Source organism: Pelobates fuscus, chromosome 10 (genome assembly GCF_036172605.1).
Source record: "Pelobates fuscus isolate aPelFus1 chromosome 10, aPelFus1.pri, whole genome shotgun sequence".
NCBI classification, from domain to species: domain Eukaryota; kingdom Metazoa; phylum Chordata; class Amphibia; order Anura; family Pelobatidae; genus Pelobates; species Pelobates fuscus.
In genome coordinates, this window is record NC_086326.1 from 122,251,506 (window position 1) to 122,270,426 (window position 18,921).

At 43.4% G+C, this 18,921-nt stretch overlaps 1 protein-coding gene across 3 annotated transcripts in view; it reads left to right on the top strand.

The window, feature by feature from the left end:
- The window catches only part of TSPAN14 (tetraspanin 14), a 66,485-nt gene that overhangs the window by 37,626 nt on the left and 9,938 nt on the right, over positions 1-18,921 (top strand). For all 3 annotated transcript variants that reach the window (XM_063435129.1, XM_063435130.1, XM_063435131.1), the window contains exons 3-7: positions 5,215-5,265; positions 8,971-9,117; positions 14,944-15,114; positions 15,262-15,387; positions 15,922-15,966. In XM_063435129.1, coding sequence (XP_063291199.1) covers positions 5,215-5,265; positions 8,971-9,117; positions 14,944-15,114; positions 15,262-15,387; positions 15,922-15,966 — 540 coding nt within the window. The remainder of the gene's footprint in view (positions 1-5,214; positions 5,266-8,970; positions 9,118-14,943; positions 15,115-15,261; positions 15,388-15,921; positions 15,967-18,921) is intronic.

Genomic DNA, 18,921 nt, shown 5'->3' on the forward strand with positions numbered 1-18,921 from the left:
ACTGTGCGTCCGGTGCGAGCTTGCGCTCTGATCGTGTGAGGTTGCACCACAGTCAAAGTAGCCCCAGAGTCTCTCAGAGCCCGGGCCCCCACGCCATCTACGGTAATCCATTGGCGGTGGTGGTCCCGGTTGTCACCCCCAGCTTGAACTGGGTTGACCTCGTGTAACACACTCCACTGTTCTTCTTGGTTAGGAACACCGGTTGTGCCTTCCTGTTGCACACAATGAGCAGCTGCCCTGGGTTGTTGTGGGGGTTGCCTTTCCCAGCTTCCCCGGTTTAAGCGAGGGCACTGATTCTTATAATGCCCTGGTTGTTTGCAATAATGACACACTGCAGGGGGACGTGGTGTGTTTGCTGGGTTCGGTGAAGGGTTACTCATGGAGGGTCTAGGAGGGGTAGGGGTTGTTGGAGCCTGGTAGTTAGGCTTAAAAGGTGGTCTGCTCACCCCTTGCTCCTTCCTCCTATTATCCTGATACTCATCCGCTAACCTGGCGGCTTCCTCCACAGTTTTTGGTTTTCTATCTTTAACCCAGTCTTTTATGTCCTCTGCAGAGTGATTAAAAAATTGCTCCAGTAACATAAGTTGCAAAGCATCCTCCAGGTTGGTTGCTTGGCAGCCCTTCATCCAATTGCGGGCCGCCCGTTGTAGCCGAAATGCCCATTCCGTATGGGAATCTCTCCCAGTCTTTCTCAGATCTCTAAACTTTTTCCGGTATGCCTCCGGAGTTACAGCATATCTGGCCAACAAAATGTCTTTTATTTTTTCATAATTATGTATGTCCCCCTCAGGTACTGCTCGCAGCGCCTCGGCTGCTCTACCTGACAATTTACTGCTAATGACTGCAGCCCATTTCGTGGAGTCTAATCCCTCCAGTGCACATTGGCGTTCAAAGTCTTGCAAGTAACTGTCAATTTCCATCTCATTGTCATTAAAAGATTTAAAGGCTGCATAGTTTACCTTCTTTGGTATTTCCCCAGTACTTCCCGGGGAGTGTAGTAAATCCCCCTGTGACGGTCTGTCCCGGTCCTCTCGCTCTTTTTGCGATTGTCTAGCTTGTGCCATGACCTGCAGAACCGCCTCTGTAGCTGGGTTGGGTCCCAACAGACTGAGCATCCATCGGATGTCCTTTTGCATCACGTTTTCTTCCTCTTGATCCATTTCTGTGTTGCTGGTATTATCGCTCTGTATTAATTCTGCAATTAACGTGGCTTTTGTCTTGTTACTTGCCACTCTGCCTCGAGCTTCCAGTAAATCCTTTAGTGTGGTTCTTTTAAGTAGCTGGTACTGCTGAGCCATTCATTCCCTTGCTTGGTTTGCAATGTCCATTCGGGATTCGAATCCCTCCGCTTGCCACCAGTTGTAAGGAAACCACGTTTAACCAAATCGAGTTCGGTAGTTTTCTCCCGGACGGTCAGAGCCTAAGGTAGCGAGAATCCGGTTCGGTAGTTACAGGGACGAAGTCCATACGGAATATAACAGCTGCATAAGATAATTCCCTCGTTACAGCATACGAATTCCAAATAACAGTCAGAGTCCAGGTTCAGGATACAAGCAGAACTAACGTTTATTCACACACATGGCTTTTTATGCAGGTCCCCATGCAAGGGGACATCCCACAGGGAGGAGTAACAATTATCCAATCCAGAACAGTAAAAATATAAAACACACCCAATACAAACAGGCAGTTCCCTCCCCTAGTCCTGGAGATAATCAGGTCTGATATAGTAACAACCTAATTATCTCCAGGCTGAAAATTCACTATTTTCCCCAATTTCTGGAACACCCCTTTATACCTGGGGTATCCCCACAAATACTATATCCCCTGATAGCCCCGATCTGGGTGACCAACATATCCAAATTTCACCCGGATCGGTTCAGGGGTTCGCAAAAAGTATGGAAGTCCTTTGTGACCGGTCCACTGGGGCCGGACTGCCCAAAATAGTTCCAGAGGTTCGTGTGGTTTTGCCGGTCACTTCAGAAAAAGGGAAGAAATGCATAAAAGTACCGAATGAATTCCCCTGGCTCCTAGCAGCGATTGTTCCCCTCATTCGTGTGCATCTTTGTACCGAATAGCGCTCTCCTAGCTAATCGGTATCACTAGTTCCAGCGTTCGCATGATGGAGACCGGTGTTTGGGAAGTCGAGTGTCCGATTTTAGTTCCAGACACTCGACGACCAAGTCCCGCTGCCTTTGTTTGGCGAAAAAAAGATGGCCGCGGTTTTCTCTGCCACGTTGCGTTCGACAGTACGAACGCTGACCGCACACATAGAGGGTGAAAGTGATGCCGGCTTTGAAGTTAAGTGAGCCAGGGGTGGTCTCTGTTCGGCAGACCCATCTGCCGAATGAAAAGTACACAAAAAGCAAGAACTATGCAACAAAATATCGAATAATATAGTCATTTATTCACAGCCTCCCACATGGAAAGGCTGCTAGATGCTCTTTTAGTGATGGAGATGGCCTTGTGCCATTGTTGTAGCGTGAGTTCCTTCCCAATATCCCTTTCCCACTGTGCCATGTACTGGAGTTTATGTGGGGTAGCATATTCCCAAAGAGCAGTGTAGCACAGGGGGAGGGGTTTGATAGTGCGGGAGGTCAGCAGGTACTGTGGGCTGTGAGCTTTGGGACTTTGTGTAGCCCTTGTGCCCTGACCTTCGGTTTGTAAGATGTTTTTGACCCTCAGATAAAGGAGGTCTCTGGGGGGAGGGAGAATTCCACTTGGAAAAAAACGGGAATGGTTTTGATGTGTTCTTGTTGTAGAGGTCACCTACCCTCAGGATGCCTTTCACCAGACACATGTGGGTCGCTAGGTTTGGGGCCATCCTTAGTAATTCCCTAGGGTCGACTATATTCGAGGCCCAATACCTCCAGGCCTGCAGCAGTGCTCTTGTGCATTCTAAGATCGGCCTGTTAATGGGAGTTGGGGCGCCCACCCATAGAGCCCGGGTTAGCTGTGTCGGGTATGTACAGGCATCTTCAAAGGATGGCCAGATAGGGGTTGGTGCTTCAGTAGAAGCCCTGAGTAGTCTCACTCCCTGAGCCAGCAAGGAAGCCCAGTAGTAGAGCCTAAGCTCCCCAGCAAGCCTAAGCTCCCCAGTTTGTAAAGGAGGTCCAGGGTTTTATTCGTTATTCGAGGGGGTTTCCGTTTCCACACATGTGCGTTTATGACTGATTGGAGTCTTTTAATGAGGCGGGACGTTAGTTCTATAGGAATGGTTCTAAACAGGTATAATATATGCGGAAGAAATATCATTTTAGTAGAGTTAATGCGTCCTAGCCAGGAGACCTGTAGTTCTTCCCATGATGACATTTGGGTTTTGAGTTTTTGGATCAGAGGGATGTGATTCTCTTGTGTCACTGTGTGTACTGATTTGGGGAGTTTTATCCCCAAGTAGGAGAGTGACTTCTTCCTCCAATCAAATGCGTAGGTGCTTTCAAGTTTTGAGTGTGTGTGGTAAAAGAATAGGGAGAGCTTGTTTTTTTGCTGTGTTGTTTTTGTAGAAGCTTACTTCACTGTATTTAGCTAGGAGATCGCGGAGCCGTGGAATGGAGTGCGCTGAGTTTATGTATAGGAGAATATCATCAGCGAACAGTGCCAGCTTTTGTCTTCGTGACCAAGATAAATTATCTACGTCGGCTCATTGTGAGCGCTGATAAATCTGCGAATAATTGCACCTCTTTGTACGGTTCTGGAAGTGTCGTGAGTTTGCACGTTATAGCCAGCAGCGTGTCCTTTGATCTGTAATAGTGGAATTTGACCACCACGTCGCGCGGGGTATCCGCGGTAAAGCGTTGTGACCTAGGGAGGCGGTGTGCTCTTTCCATGAGCCAGTCCATAGCTTCCATTGCTGGCAGCACAGCTTGGCATAGGTTTTTAATGTAGTCGGGCAGTGGTGTAATGGTGTCAGGGATGCCTCTGAACCTGACATTGTTGTGCCTAGAATGATCTTCCATGTCTGCCAGCTTTCTTTTTTACTGTGTCTGTTTGTCGGTGAGGGCTTGCACTCTAGCCTCCATGTCATTTATGTGCAGAGCAAATCTCTTCAGTACGTTCCTCTAGGCGGTCCATCCTGTCCCCCAGCTCTGACATTTCCTGCTTAAATTCCGCCGTCATTTGCTGGAAGTCAGTGTGTAGAGTGGCCCTAAGTTCCTGCAGCATCGTGTACAGCCTTTTTTCACTCACCGGGGTGTCAAGGTAAGGGCTTGAGGGAGCCTCTATTTCCGGCTGACCCTCTGAGAGGTAGGAGCCACGCCGTCGTTGCCATCTTGGCTGGACCGGAGCCGGTCTTTTTTGTCGGATTTGATCGGATCTGTGAGCTTCAGGAGAGTGAAGGGGGGGAGAGTGTGTGTGTATGATGGGCCTAATGATGTCCTCCAGTGGTAGCAAATATATTGCGAGAAGCATACGAGACACGATGGATCCTTGTGGAACTCCGCAGGCCACTCTCTCTGTGATCTACCAGTGATGAAAGATTTAAACCACTTAAGGACTGTGCATCCTAGACCACAGATGTGCTGCAAGCGCTCTATTAAAATCCTATGGTCAATGGGGTCAAATGCAGCGGAGAGATCCAAGAGGATCTGTGTGTTTGGGAGTACTGATACCAGTGTAGAGGCACACACCTTGCAGTACGGAACTGCGTCCCCCATGTAAGAAGTTGACAACTTGACCAAGTGAACTGACTTTAAAATCCCTGTTTTAGATTAAGTGAGAGATAAGTCAAATCAACTGAAATAAGAAATTATGAACTAATAAGGGATGCAATATATTTCACATTTGTTGCAGCTTGAAAACTGTCAGAAATATATTCATTATTTGCAAAAAAAAAACCTGATTGCTCAAACTCACCATAACAAGCACCAGCAGTATCCATAAAGGAAATCACAAACCCTGGACGTTTATCAACTATAGATTCAATGAGGCTACAGGCACCCACTACCATATAGAGTAATTCCCGATTCACCTACCTTCCGCATATACCTGCTTTAGTCAAACGACCACTGATTTTATTATTTACAATTCAAAGTGTTTTTCTGTTCTGTAAAGACACTTGTATTTTGTTGCATGTCATGATGTTACGAACACTTTTACATTGAAAGGTATTTGTAATTGCAATAACAATTGTTCCTGAAGATTCTGCTCTCTTTGACCCATGTTTATCAATACGAATTGACTACAAAGCAGACTAATGTTTGCTTTTTGTCCTCTCAACAGTTATCTGGTATGGTTCTTCTGGGAATAGGACTTTGGGCATGGAGTGAAAAGGTAAGCACTGTGTATTTTATCTGTTGTCATGAAATAATATCTTTTTTCTAACAGACTTTTAATGAGACCTCATAAAAGTCTTACTGCATGAAATCATGTCACAATATGTTTTATTTTTTGATGCACGACCTTACAATTTGTTGTTAAACATTAATCTTTCATAAAAACAGACAACAAAAGCGGACTCATATCTGCCTCATCGTGGGAAAACGTTCTCAGAAGCGACACAATACCATGGACCCTGGTTCGCAAGATATTGGAGATCTAACAAATAACCCGACCTCAGTGAGAGAAAACCCTCACTGAGCCCTTATTGGTTGCGGAGTAATTAAAGAGGGGTAACCCCAGATTAATATCAGAAGAAAGAAAGGCGGAACAAGCCTTCCAAAAAGAAAGGCCTAGAACCGATACAATTACTCAGATAATTTGATTACCAATTGAACAATATAGGGATACATTTTAAGAAGAGATGTTTATTAGTTAAAATGGTACTGCCTCATTAGATCCCACGTAGGGGGAAAACACATATGTGAAGTGAAAAATCATTAAAATTGGTTAAATACAAAGAATGTTTATAGATCAGGAAGAGACAAATCTCTATCTAGGTATACTCTCAACCCTGTGCCAAATGGCAATGTTGCAAAACCTCGTTGCTCACTTATTTATTGAAATAAAATGCACATGCCAGAGTATTGTTGCTATTTAGATGGCTACATATGTTATTAAAATGTTGTTACATATCATGATAAAATGTGCTTTAATAAAAATACATATAGACCAGAGGCAAAATTAGCAATGTGCTTAGATAGGGAGGTAATATATTTCTGAGATAGAAGTGAGGATGAAAACTGTTAACAATTAGAGAACCACCTAAATGGTTGCTATAATATCCCTATATTAAGAGAAGAGGGACATGCAAATTAAAGGACCACTATAGTGCCAGGAAAACATACTCGTTTTCCTGGCACTATAGTGCCCTGAGGGTGCCCCCACCCTCAGGGCCCCCCTCCCGCCGGGCTGGATGAAAAGGAAGGGGTTAAACTTACCTCTTTCTCCAGCGCCGGGCGGGGAGCTCTCCTCCTCCTCGGCTGCATGCGCGGCAAGAGCCGCGCGCGCATTCAGCCAGTCTCATAGGAAAGCATTTACAATGCTTTCCTATGGACGCTGGCGTCTTCTCACTGTGATTTTCACAGTGAGAAGCACACAAGTGCCTCTAGCGGCTGTCAATGAGACAGCCACTAGAGGCTGTATTAACCCTAATATAAACATAGCAGTTTCTCTGAAACTACTATGTTTATAGAAAAAAGGGTTAATCCTAGCTGGACCAGGCACCCAGATCACTTCATTAAGCTGAAGTGCCTGGGTGCCTATAGTGGTCCTTTAAGGAATACCTGGGGAAAATCACGGAGTAATTGATTTTGTATATACTTTCATTGACTTTCATTTTTGTTTCGTTACCACATTGTTCCCATTATTGGGCCACTTTGATCACACATGGGACTACCCAACCCTCTGGCAGTCACCCCCTTTAACAAATACGGGCTGAGTTCACTGCATCAACCCCCCTTATCCATTTTTTTTTTTTTTTTGCTCTTAGGAGTTGATGTTGCGCAGATACACCACCAGAGCAGTTTGAATTGTTGCCTTATCACCTCATGCTATATCTAAATCAAGGTTGCTTTGTACATGGTTTATTGTATTTACTAATAGGCAACTGGTCATGATCAACGTGCCTCCTTTACTGTAACAACCCAATTGCTTTGCCACCTTACTATGATAATAGGCATCTTGCAACGGGTTTGCCACCAAAAGGGGGCTTTGTTAGTGTGCCCACGCCACGAGCTCCTGGAGGAGCCTGCTTGCTAGCCTCCTGCCCCAGGACTATGGGCCCAGCTAAAAGACTTGGCTTATGGGATTGTAAATTACAAATGTTAAACTGCAATCTGTTATGCCGCCCTAGGGGTTTTTGTTAGTATATGTTTATATATTTCGTAAAACAAAGTGCTGTAATCTCAACATATCCATGCAATCTCTTACCCGATCGCTATTAATGTTATGTCATTACCTGCATATTGTACCTCGAAAGCACTGGTAAATAATGTTTAAAAAAAAAAAAACAGTGCACAAATAAAGTAAGTTTTAAATTTTATAAAGCTGCTTAAAATCCCCTATCTCGGCAAACAAATATGGTGGTTCAGTTCCACAATATAGCCATATTGTGTTAAGTCCAGCGCTACTACTATCAACCTCTTGTAGTGCCTACATACCCAATATAGATAGATCTCTGGTTCTTAGTATACACTCTCTCCTGCTCATAGATGTTGGCGTAGTATTTGAGTTGATCGTTCACCACATATAGTTCTTTTGTAGTCTTGTCATGTGTCACATTTAATAAAGAGTATATGGTCTATGTTTAGTCTTTTCCCTGTCCCTACTATTATTCTATCTTATGGGTAGGGCACAATATATTTTTTTGTTTTTCTTTTTCTTTGAGTTTTAACTCGGGTAACAACGTAAATAGCGGACAGCCATAAATCCTTACCCTGCCCCTGAAGTCCTACTATGTATAGATACATTGAATGAAGTAAAAACTTTGAAAAGGGTCATAAAACAAATGTGTCACGACTGTTGTCTGAATTGCAAAGTGTAAGCAAAAATAGATCATCTGGAAAAGTTCTCCAAAGTAACAGATTGTCTATTTTAGCTTAAATTTTACAATTCGGACTTAATTCATTAAAAATAAACCTGTACAAACTCAAGAATGAGCACATTCTCATGGCTACGCAGCAGTTTTTGTGAGAGAACCGGCATGGCTTCTTTATGTGCAAATTATATCAATATGCACTTACATTAAGCAACGCTGTTTTATATTCAGTTTAGTGAACAAGAAATTCTTGGAAATGGAGATAAGGCACCCACAAGCATTTATACACGTCTCCATATCCTGAGAAATCCTGGCATTAATTTTATTTTTCTAGAGCTAAAAAAATGTTGCATTAAATGAGTACCACCAGCTCCGGCACCTGACATTTTGAACTTCTGACTTCCATTCCTCTGTGTCACGTATTCATCTGCACATAAAAATGTGATTAATGGCATTTAGTGTCCGAGCAGCAATCAATCCACAGGAGGGTTTGTGCTGAGCAACAATCATGCAAATAGGGGTCAAAGGCCGGTTACAACTAATGAGATCCAGAGGCGGGATATTTAGGTCCAGTTCTCCTCTTGCTCAGTGCCGTGTCGTGGTTTCCCTTGTGGTTGTCCGAGAGCGCATTATTGATTCTGGTTATTTGACTTTGGCATTGTTTTTGACTTCCCTGTTTTCTGGCGTTTCTGACCCCTGGCTTTTCCTTATCGTTGTCTCTTTCTGTATCCCTTAACCTCAGCTATTCCTGACTATTCTTTGGTGGTATAGGGGGTGGAGGGGGACACACAAAGAAGCAAAACGCAATAATGAAGATAGGTAGGCTTGTGTTTTCTGCAATCTTGAAAATGCTTTGGAAATTGAATATCAGATATAACTTTCAAAATATCCTCAATACATTGTAGAACGTTGAAAGAAGTTTCTTTTAAGACTCAATATAGTTAAGAAGCTGTCTTGCATTTCTGACTGTTAACACATCATGTAGAAATATAGCTTAATTTACAGCTTATTTTTTGTGCTGTATGTTATTTTACTTTTTCTATTTATTTATTTTTTCTCAGGGGACATTATCGGATATTACTAAAGTGACACGGCTTCATGGGTTTGACCCAGTGTGGCTGGTTCTCGTGGTTGGTGTCGTCATGTTCACGTTAGGTTTTGCTGGATGTGTCGGTGCACTTAGAGAAAATATCTGCCTCCTGAAATTCGTGAGTAAATTATACCTATTGTATTTAGAGTTATCCAGACTATCATGTTTCAGTATTAAAGATTAACAAACATTCATTGTACAGCATGCACTTATCAGACGTGCCAAGATATTCTGCAGTGTTCTACAATTTACATGGCTAGACTAAGACAGAATAGATCTAATTAGACAGGACTGCCAGATGGGTGTGGGACACAATGAATGCTTACTGCTATAGAATGCTGTTATCATTCCAGACCTCATGTGGCATATAATGGAATCATTTAGACCGTGATGGGGCTAGGTCCTTGCTTATAGTTTGTCAGGGCTAAACCATATTTACCTCGATGCTGCTGCAAAATACAGGAGAGGCAGCTGAAATAAAAAAGGCAAATATGTAAGACCTTTTTGTTTTTTGTAAATCTTTATTTAGAGATGGCCAGTACAATGAAAATTGTAGCATACACAGACGTACAATGCTGATTTTATGTGATGTTAATAGCACCAGAATAACCATAAAGTGATAAAGCAAAACTCACGAGTAGAAGCAGAACCAGTATGAAAAACAATGAGCATGAATATCAACAAGATTGGTCAATTAAAAAGGGAACAATAAAGCCTCGGGATAATGAGGCATAGGCTTTGCTCTTGGCTTGTAGTCAGAACTTTTTTGGTGTTAATAGCTTTTGTGTAGCTGCTTTGTCCAAAAGGAACTGTCAATCCCTTAATGATGGAGCTCAGGCACCTCCATTGAAGTAGACAGAAGGAGACTTTACAGAGGATAACACAAGACACTCCTAGGCATTTTGTATAGGGCGGTGCATCGGGAACAAAAGTAGCAGCACTGAGGGGACAGATCACTTATAAGTGTAACAGTTAACCTATGGCAAAAAAAGTAAAATGTTAACACAAAATGTACAGTGAAAACACAGCAAGTATTAACTTCCCTATGCAGGCTGCTCTCCTTAAGACGTTTCTTGCCACTTCATCTTTCCAGACTTGTAGGCACTTGGTAGATAGGGAATATCAAATTCTTTTTTTTTTTTTTTTTTTTTGAAAATCAAGATTTTATTGATAGAAAAGTAGGGTTAAAGTTGGGCACGCAGGCCCCCGAGGAACCTTTGGCAAACAAAAAACGTAATAGGTTAACATTTTTACATGTAACATAGGTACGTGCAGGTGTGTACAAGGTTTCGTTCCATAGCATCGTTACGTAACAATAATATTGCGATAATTGTTCCTGTACTATAGGGTGTAGTTCAAAGGGTCTGAGCGTCAACATGTTTTGAGGCCGGTAGCGTCCTAGTGTTTTAGGATGAGGCAGGCATAATAGTGGCCGTAGGTTTGTTAAACATGTGGTGTTCGTTGGTCAAATTGGGTTCCCAGACCGTCGTCTGTGAGGGTATGTCATGCAGGTCAATTTTAAAAAGGAAGGGTGATCTACCTAGAGATCGTGTGGGGGGGTGAGTATGGGTGGTGTTGGGGTGTTGTTAGGTGTTTGTGTGGGGACAGGGGAAGTAGTGGGGGGGGGGGGGGTGATCCGTGTGGATCGAGGCCGCTGTGTGATCAGTGTCCTCCTATCTCGCTACATTCCATTATGTATTGGTTTCGCTCTTAGGGCGGTTGCGTCTCCCACCCAGAGGTGGGCATAGGTGGATAGGTGCAGGGGGCCTAGTACAAGAACTAGTTCGGTAGTAGTTATATGGCCGGGATGGGTGGTCAGTATTCAAGTAGAAGTACTAACTAGGTTTCCGTGGTTGTGTTGCGGCATGACGGGGGTGAAGGGTGAGGAGTAATGCCTGTCAATTGCTTGGTACGGTGTGATCTTGGGCCAAACTTGTTCATGGTGTTTCGGTGAGGGGTGATGTGGAAGTCTGGTGTGTGTATGTTATGGATCCTCAGGACGGCCGCACACGTCCCAGGGCCTTGTCGCAAAGTCTTCCCATCGGTGGTGTAGGTTCCCCGGTGATGTCCATGCGGGGAGCCCTTCGTTGTGTTCCCTGCGGGGGTGTGGGCTCTTTCTCTAGGGGCTTTCCCGTGGCCTTGGTTAATTGAGGTCTAGGAAAGTCATTGTAAGGGGTATAGGCTCAGGTGCTCGTCCAGTCGATAGGGGCGTGCTCGTCTCTCGGTCGTTTGCGTCATATATGTGGTGTGTTAGCGTCTCAGTCTGCTTGAGTGGGTGTGGTGCAGTGGTCTCGGAGTGTATTGTGTGTATCGTGGGTGTTGTGGACGTGTTACTGTCCCACGGCCCGTCTGTATCCCGTCCTATGGTCGTGCACGGTAGGTATACCACGGTGACCAGGCTTCAGCAAATTGTGTCTCCCTGCCCGTCAGTTCCGCCTTTAGAGCTTCGGCTGATCTGATGTCCTCGACTCTGCGGATCCATTCTTCCCGTGTGGGAATGCTTGTTTTCTTCCAGTATACTGGTATGAGCGATTTGGCTGCGTTGAGTAAGTGGCGTAGAATAGACTTCTTGTAGGTAGACACCGGCTGGGAGGAGATGTGTAATAAAGCCAATTCTTCCGACCAGTCAAGGTTATCTCCCAGGATTAGTTGGATGTCGGACTTAGTTCGGTTCCAGTAGGGAACAATATGTTCGCAATCCCACCATAGGTGTTGCATGGTTCCCCTGTCCTCTTGGCACCTCCAGCATGTTGGTGGTGTAGTGTGAAAAATCTACACAAAAAGTAGAGTTTCGAAATAGCATTTTCCAGTGGGGTACCCTGAGAGCATAACTTCTCGTACCAGGTTAGGTCTCTGTGAAGTTTATCCCTGTGTGGGATTGCGTCATAGTAGTGCTTTAGTTGCATGTAACGGAAGACTGCCATATGTGAGCGTGGCCGTGCGTCTAGTAAGGAGTCCAAGGATCTCAGATTGCCGTTCCTAGTAGCTTTATAGATTGGGATGTAGTCTGCTTCGCCCATGAAGGACCAGGCGTTTGGCGGTAGTCCGCCACCTATGTCGGGGTTATGGGCGATTGGTAATAAAGGGCTGGGGGTAGGGGATATTTGTGTCGCCTCCCTGAGGGTTTCCCACGTGAGGAGGGTTTGTGTGACTGGGTCGTTATATGCATTCCTGTTGATTCTCGTCGTTTGCTTCTTCCAGATTGCCGCTTTCAGGTTGGCGTCCCTGCCTTCTCGGTCCAGTAACACCCATTGTTTGGTCGTCTCGGTTTCATGCCACTCCAGGATCCTCTGTAACGTAGCCGCTTGGTGATATTTTCTGAAGTCGGGAAGTGCTAAGCCCCCCCTGTGTCTAGGCATGCATAGAATGTCGTGGCGTATCCTGGACCTCTCCCCTCTCCATACATACTTGATAACCGCAGACTTTAGGGACGAAAAGAATTTGGCTGGTAGGGCTATCGGTATAGTCTGGAACAGGTATAGGATCCTTGGCAGGATATTCATTTTAAGGACCGCTATCCTGCCGTGCCACGAGATGTAAGGGTGGGACCATTTCTGTAAGTCGGTTTCAATGCACGACAATAGTTTCGTAAAGTTGCGCGGGTATATGTCCCGGTGGTCAGTGGTGACCCAGATGCCCAGGTATCTCATCGTTTCTGTGCACCACCGAAATGGGAATAGCGAACTGAGGGCTGAGTATTCCGCCGTGGGAATGGTGATGTTGAGCGTTTCACACTTCGCCAGATTAAGTTTGAACCCCGATATTCGGCCGAACCTGTCCATCTCCGAGAGTACACACGGCAATGTGATACGAGGTTGTGAGATGAAGAACAAAAGGTCGTCCGCATAGGCGGCCACCTTATGTTCCGTGCCCTGCCATGTGTAGCCGTGGATGTCTGGACAGTCCCGGATCGCCTGTAGGAGTGGTTCCAATGCGAGTGCGGGGACCACCCGGTGGGACAACGTTGTCGCTGGTTGTCATTAGTCTTGTCCTCCTCTGTCTTCTCGGCGGTGGTGGGGTAGTTCCAGTGGGGACCGACCCCTGCATCGACGTGACGCTCGTGACGCTCGTGGTGGTCTCGGGCCTGCCTCCAGCGGACCCAATACCCAGTCCGGTACAGTGACATGCGGTAGGCCGAGGTCCTCCAGGAATTTGGGGATCTCTTCCGGCCAGTGAATTGCTATCCACCCATTCTGGTGTCTCGCCAGGAGGGCGAAAGGGAAGCCCCATTTATACGCTATATTGTGTTCTCTGAGGAGTGTGGTGATGGGTCTTAATGCTCTTCTAGCCTCCAGGGTCATTGGGGACAAGTCATTGAATAAAGATACATGAGACCCCTTGTATTCCCATGTGTGTTGGGATCTGGCCGCTTTCATGATGGCGTCTTTGACGGCAAATGAGTGTAAGCAGCAGATGATGTCCCTTGGGCTGTCCTCTAAGGAGCGGGGTCTGAGTGCCCTGTGTGCCCTGTCATACCTGATCTCCATGGTGTTGGTGTCGGGCAAAATCAGGCGGAATAGGGCCGTCAGCTCGGCCTCAACACGTTCCTCGCCTTCTGCTTCTGGCAGGCCACGTACCCGTATGTTACATCGGCGCCCGCGGTTGTCCAGGTCCTCCGCCGTTCTCCGCAGGTGTAGGAGCATATTGCCTTGACGGGCCACTGCTGTGTCTGTGGCGGTCAGTCTAGCGGTAAGGGCCTCATGGGAGCGCTCCAGGCCTTGCACGCGGGTACCTTGTGCCGTTACTTCCGTTCTGATACCGGCCATTTCAGCACGCAGGGCGTCCTGGATGGTTGTGGTCTGAATCAGCAGGTCAGCTTTGGTGACCATGTTGGCTGCTAGGGCGCGGATTTCATCCATAACCCCGTCCAAAGTGGAGGTGGATGGCGTTCCTGGCGTGGAGGAGGCAGACGCCATTTTGGGGCCTCCGGTTTCCTTGTGTGAGTCCGCTGGAGGGTGAACGAAATCGTCCATCGGGCCCACCGGTTGTTGTGTCTGGGGTCCCCTTGGGGTTCTCGGAGGGTCCCCCCTGCGATTCCTTCCCATTAGGAGCAGTTTTTGCTAATTAAAAGGGCTTTGTCGGGACCGGTGGAGCGGAGCTCGAAGCTTAAGCGTCCATCCTGGTCGGCATCCAAGCCACGCCCCCGGGAATATCAAATTCAGTGTCTGGAAATACCGTGAGCTGGATCAGATTCCAATTTCTGCAGTTGCAATGATGGAAGTGCCATGTGGTATTAGATTGAAGACTTTTATATAGTATGATACTGTTTAGAATAAAATGCATTCAATTAACATAGAATAAAATGTATGTTTCTAAAAGCACTTGCGTGCAAATGCTGCAAATATAAATGGGTGTAAATGCTTGTTTCGTCAGTTATCAGTAATCTCTTCAAAATATATAGTGTCTTGATTGAGTCAGATTTATCCAGTTTTAGTCTGTAAAAGTATGATGATTTTTAGAATGGTGATTGAACGGATGCACTCTATTGGTTTACATAGCAGTCATGTGACGGAAAGGATGCTTTCCGTTTGGTTACTAAAAAAGCAGCACATCAATTCAAGATGATCTTGTGTTCCAGCTTAAAATGCAAACAAGGAATGACTATTGGTTAATATAACATTTAACCTAACCTATTAAATTGTAAGAGCCCTGAACACATGTGGACTTGACATGTTGAGTTTTTTGAGACCAAGTAAGTTTGTAAGTTGGTTAACATGTTCTTTAACCCCTTAAGGACACATGACATGCGTGACATGTCATGATTCCCTTTTATTCCAGAAGTTTGGTCCTTAAGGGGTTAAGGCAGGTTTTAAGCATGGTTTAAAAAAAATAAAAAATAATAATAATAATTTTTTTATGTATAACCTTGGCAGAAAAAAATGATGTATACTGTTTCCATAAACATGGATTAAACAATATTTCATTTTCTTTAACCTTTTCTTAGTTTTGTGGTGCAATTGTCATGATCTTTTTCATGGAACTAGCAGTAGCAGTCTTGGCATTCCTCTTCCAAGACTGGGTGAGAGATAAGGCCAAGGAATTTTTTGAAAATAACATCAAATCATACCGGGATGATATTGACCTGCAGAACCTCGTAGACTCCCTGCAGAAAGCGGTAAACTCCATTTTTTGTTTTTTTTTGTTTTTATATGTGTGCATCTGTTTAACCTTGTAATATCCAGGATAATTAAAGTATACCCCAACTGTATAAACTATGACTAAGAGTTATGCTTTTATATAAGTGCTTATGCTTGTCTCGCAGAATCATTGCTGTGGTGCTCAGGGCCCCAATGACTGGGATCTCAACCAATACTTTAATTGCACTGCTGACAATCCTAGCCGAGAGAGGTGTGGAGTTCCATTTTCCTGCTGTATCGCTGACCCAGCTGTGAGTACGATCTTTGTATTTCGATTTTGATTCTCGAAAAAGAGGTGAAAAGGTTTGCCTAGAAACATCTGATGTGAGTCTTCCTTTAATGAAATGTCAGTTTACTCTTTGGCTGCCGTCTCTGCTCCTCAGTAAGGCCACCGGCTATCACAGTCTTGGAGTGTTATCCTTCAGCACGCAAGGTTATTTACAGCAAATGGAAAACAAATGCACACACAAATAAAGTACATCTTGCATTAAACTGGGTTTATTTAGATGGGTTTTAAAAGAAAAACGACATTTCTGAAAGAGGTTCCTGAAGGCATTGAGCAATCTGCTGTGAGTGTTGGAAACTATAGTCCATAAGAGGGCATGGGAATATACATGCAACGAAGTAAGATAGAGTCCCATAAAATACCAGCATGCAGATGTATTGAAAAGTCTCCTTTTACAAATATAAGTACAAAACCTTTTGTTTGATTATACTATATTTTAGTAACACATTAGTATTGGATATTTTTGTGTGTGAAAATAATTCCTTGTTTCCTTTTACAGCAAACTGTTGTAAACACACAATGTGGATACGATGCACGTAAGAAGGTAATTTTTTATTGTTTCATTTTAGTTTTTTGCAATATTTAAGAGCCTTGTTCTGATCTAAAACCAATATACATATTTTTTTTAAATACATTCTGTTCTCATAGCATGATCTCTCTGATCAATGACAAGATGGCACTAATCATTACAGAGGCATTTCACACTAAAACTACTAGAGCTTTTTGTAATTGTTATATTATTATAAATCTGTGAGTGCCTTTTACCCTTTTGATGTGGTTTATATAAAAGGAAAAAAAGTCTCTACACCACACACTTAGCCCAACCCCTCTACATCTGCATCGAATATGTGAAATTTACACAACTGCATTATCAATTGGGAATCCACACAGCCTTGGATCTCAATAACAGGCTGAGAGGTCTAGGTACATCCTCATCAATTGCTTTCACTCCATCAGTATCATACATTGGTGGGAGCTAGAATGAAGTGATATATGAGTGCATATAGTTGGCAAACACATGGACTGGCCAGCAGGTTTGTCATTAGAAATTGGTCATAATGAATAGTACTTCATATCCTCCTGTTCCTATTTATATGGACGTGTAAACATCCTGTCACCTTTATAACTTTATTATTATTAATTTATTATTTATATAGCGCCATCAGATTCCATAACACTGTACGTTAACCTTTCTGCTTTCATCTTTGTGCTTTCATTTTCCTATTATTCATTTTGTGCTACGTTGGAGCTTTCTCCGAACACCTTTGCCTTTGTGGGGGTTTTTTTTTATACTTATTTTTGTGTTAATATGTTCTTATTTATCTTATCTCCTCAATTCCTCATATGTATTTCCCCCCCTCCCCCACCTGTAGTTTCTTTCGTTGTTTTACCATCCTAACATTCATTCATTAATTTCCCTGCATCTTTGTGTGTACGAATCTCCCTACCATCAGTGTTATTTATAAAAAAAAAAAAAGTAGGAAGCAACTTTGCAGCATTCGAGCTGCCCTTTTCCCATACGTCTTTGCTGCAGAAATCTTATTCACTGTAAATGAATGATAGGGAGTTGCCTTTCCTCAGGACAGGTACAATATGCAATAGATTCATCAAATATGTGAGGACCTGAATATTGTGCTTTTGCAAGTTTTTATCCAATTGCTGTTTAAACATCTGAGTAGACTCTCTGATAAAACCACCTCTTCAGGCATTGGATTCCACATCTTTATAGTTCTTACTGTAAAGAACATTTTCTATTGCTATCTTATTAAATAAGTCATTTTAGGTGTCTCATCCAGAAGAAAGGGGAAACAACTATAAAATCTCAAGCATTTCCTTTCCATTTTACTGTGAAACAAGTTATCACAAAAGAGTGAAAAATTTCTGACAATAAACCACTAATGTCTAAAACAGTCATGTCCAAAGTCCGACCCGCGGGCCATTTGCGGCCCGTGTTCCGGTTTAATACGGCCCCACAGTTAATTTGGTAAATCTATCGGTTGTGGCCCCCAGTGAATCCCATGGTGCCGCTCAGGACCCCTGGGGATCTCTGGATCTTTAAACGCAGCAGTCAGGGATTCACTGGGGGCCAAGAGATCGCGAGAACACAGATGGACATGCAGTGGTCAGAATAAAGATGGACAGAATAAAGAGATGAAATGAAAAGTATGCCGTTTGCAATATACTTTGCATAAAATAGTTAATTTGCATTCAATTTTAATGGTTCAAAGAATGTCAGGCAAAATGGTTGTCCCTCACGTATGTTCACTTCATTTAAAAGGTTTAGATCTGTGCTTCAACTATCTGAAAAGGGACAAAAATTGTCAAAATATCTTAAGTCATTGTGGCTTTAGCTCAAGTTTATTATAAGCCCACTAATCCAACAAGACATTCTGTTAACCTAAAAGATCCCATAGCCAAACGAATTAAAACATCGCTCTTCAGGTCTTATTTCATTGCAGCCTCAGAGAGCAAAGCCTTTATTGCTGCTTTATCTGTGGCTAGAGTTTGGTTACCAGAATTATATGATTCCTTTAAAAAGGAGTCTGATGCTGATCCAGATAAATTGATTTAAAAAAAAAAAAATTGTTTAGCTAATGATTTCATTTGTGATGCCTTGTTGGAAGGTTAGCCTCAATGTCTCTGGCCTGATCAACTGTACCTCGCCGAGTAGTATGGCTAAAATCATGATCAGCAGATTTGGCTTCTAGGGATTCTCGATGTAACTTTCCGTTTTGAAGATACACTATTATTTGGTAAAGCTTTGGAAGACCTTATCAAACAGACAGATTGCTGGAGGTAAGAAGACCCTCCCAGAATAAAAGGGAAATGGAAAATTGCCTTATTTATTCATAGGTGACAGCTACAAGTTTTCTTTTTTTGTTCAGCCGTGATTTAGATCGTACCAGCAGGATTATGGAGACAGAGGAACCAGAGACAAGCAGACCTGGTGTTGAGGGAAAAAAAAAAAATCTGACACCAGGACATCTGTTAGGGGCAACCACAAACATCTTTCTATAAGTCTAGATTCATGGGTCAAGAAAACTATTTCAAGAGTATAGAGTTTTTAGACATCTCTCTTACAAGAATATATATATTTTTTTCCTAGATGTAAACGCAGACTTCCTTGAAGCAAAGCAACTATGAAACTCCTGTCAAAACTAGTCATAGATCCAGTTCCAGAAAGAGAGTGGTGGTCAGAAACATAATGCAGGCTTTTTTTGGTAAAATAAAAAACAAAAGGGCTCATATTTAAAATTGGCAATTGGTTAATAAAGGCCTCTTCAGCAGAAGAACAAAAAAATCTTCTGAAAAAGTATATTAACATTCTAGAAAAACATCTCGATTAGGAAAAAAAAAAATCTCTATCTTCCACAAAGAACATCCAATAGTTTAAGTCTTCTAACAGACACAGATTGCTTGAAGTTATTTCTTAGAAAGAAGAATAAAGCTCCAGTATGCAGTATCTTTCCTTTAAAAAAAATCTAGGATTTCTATTTTT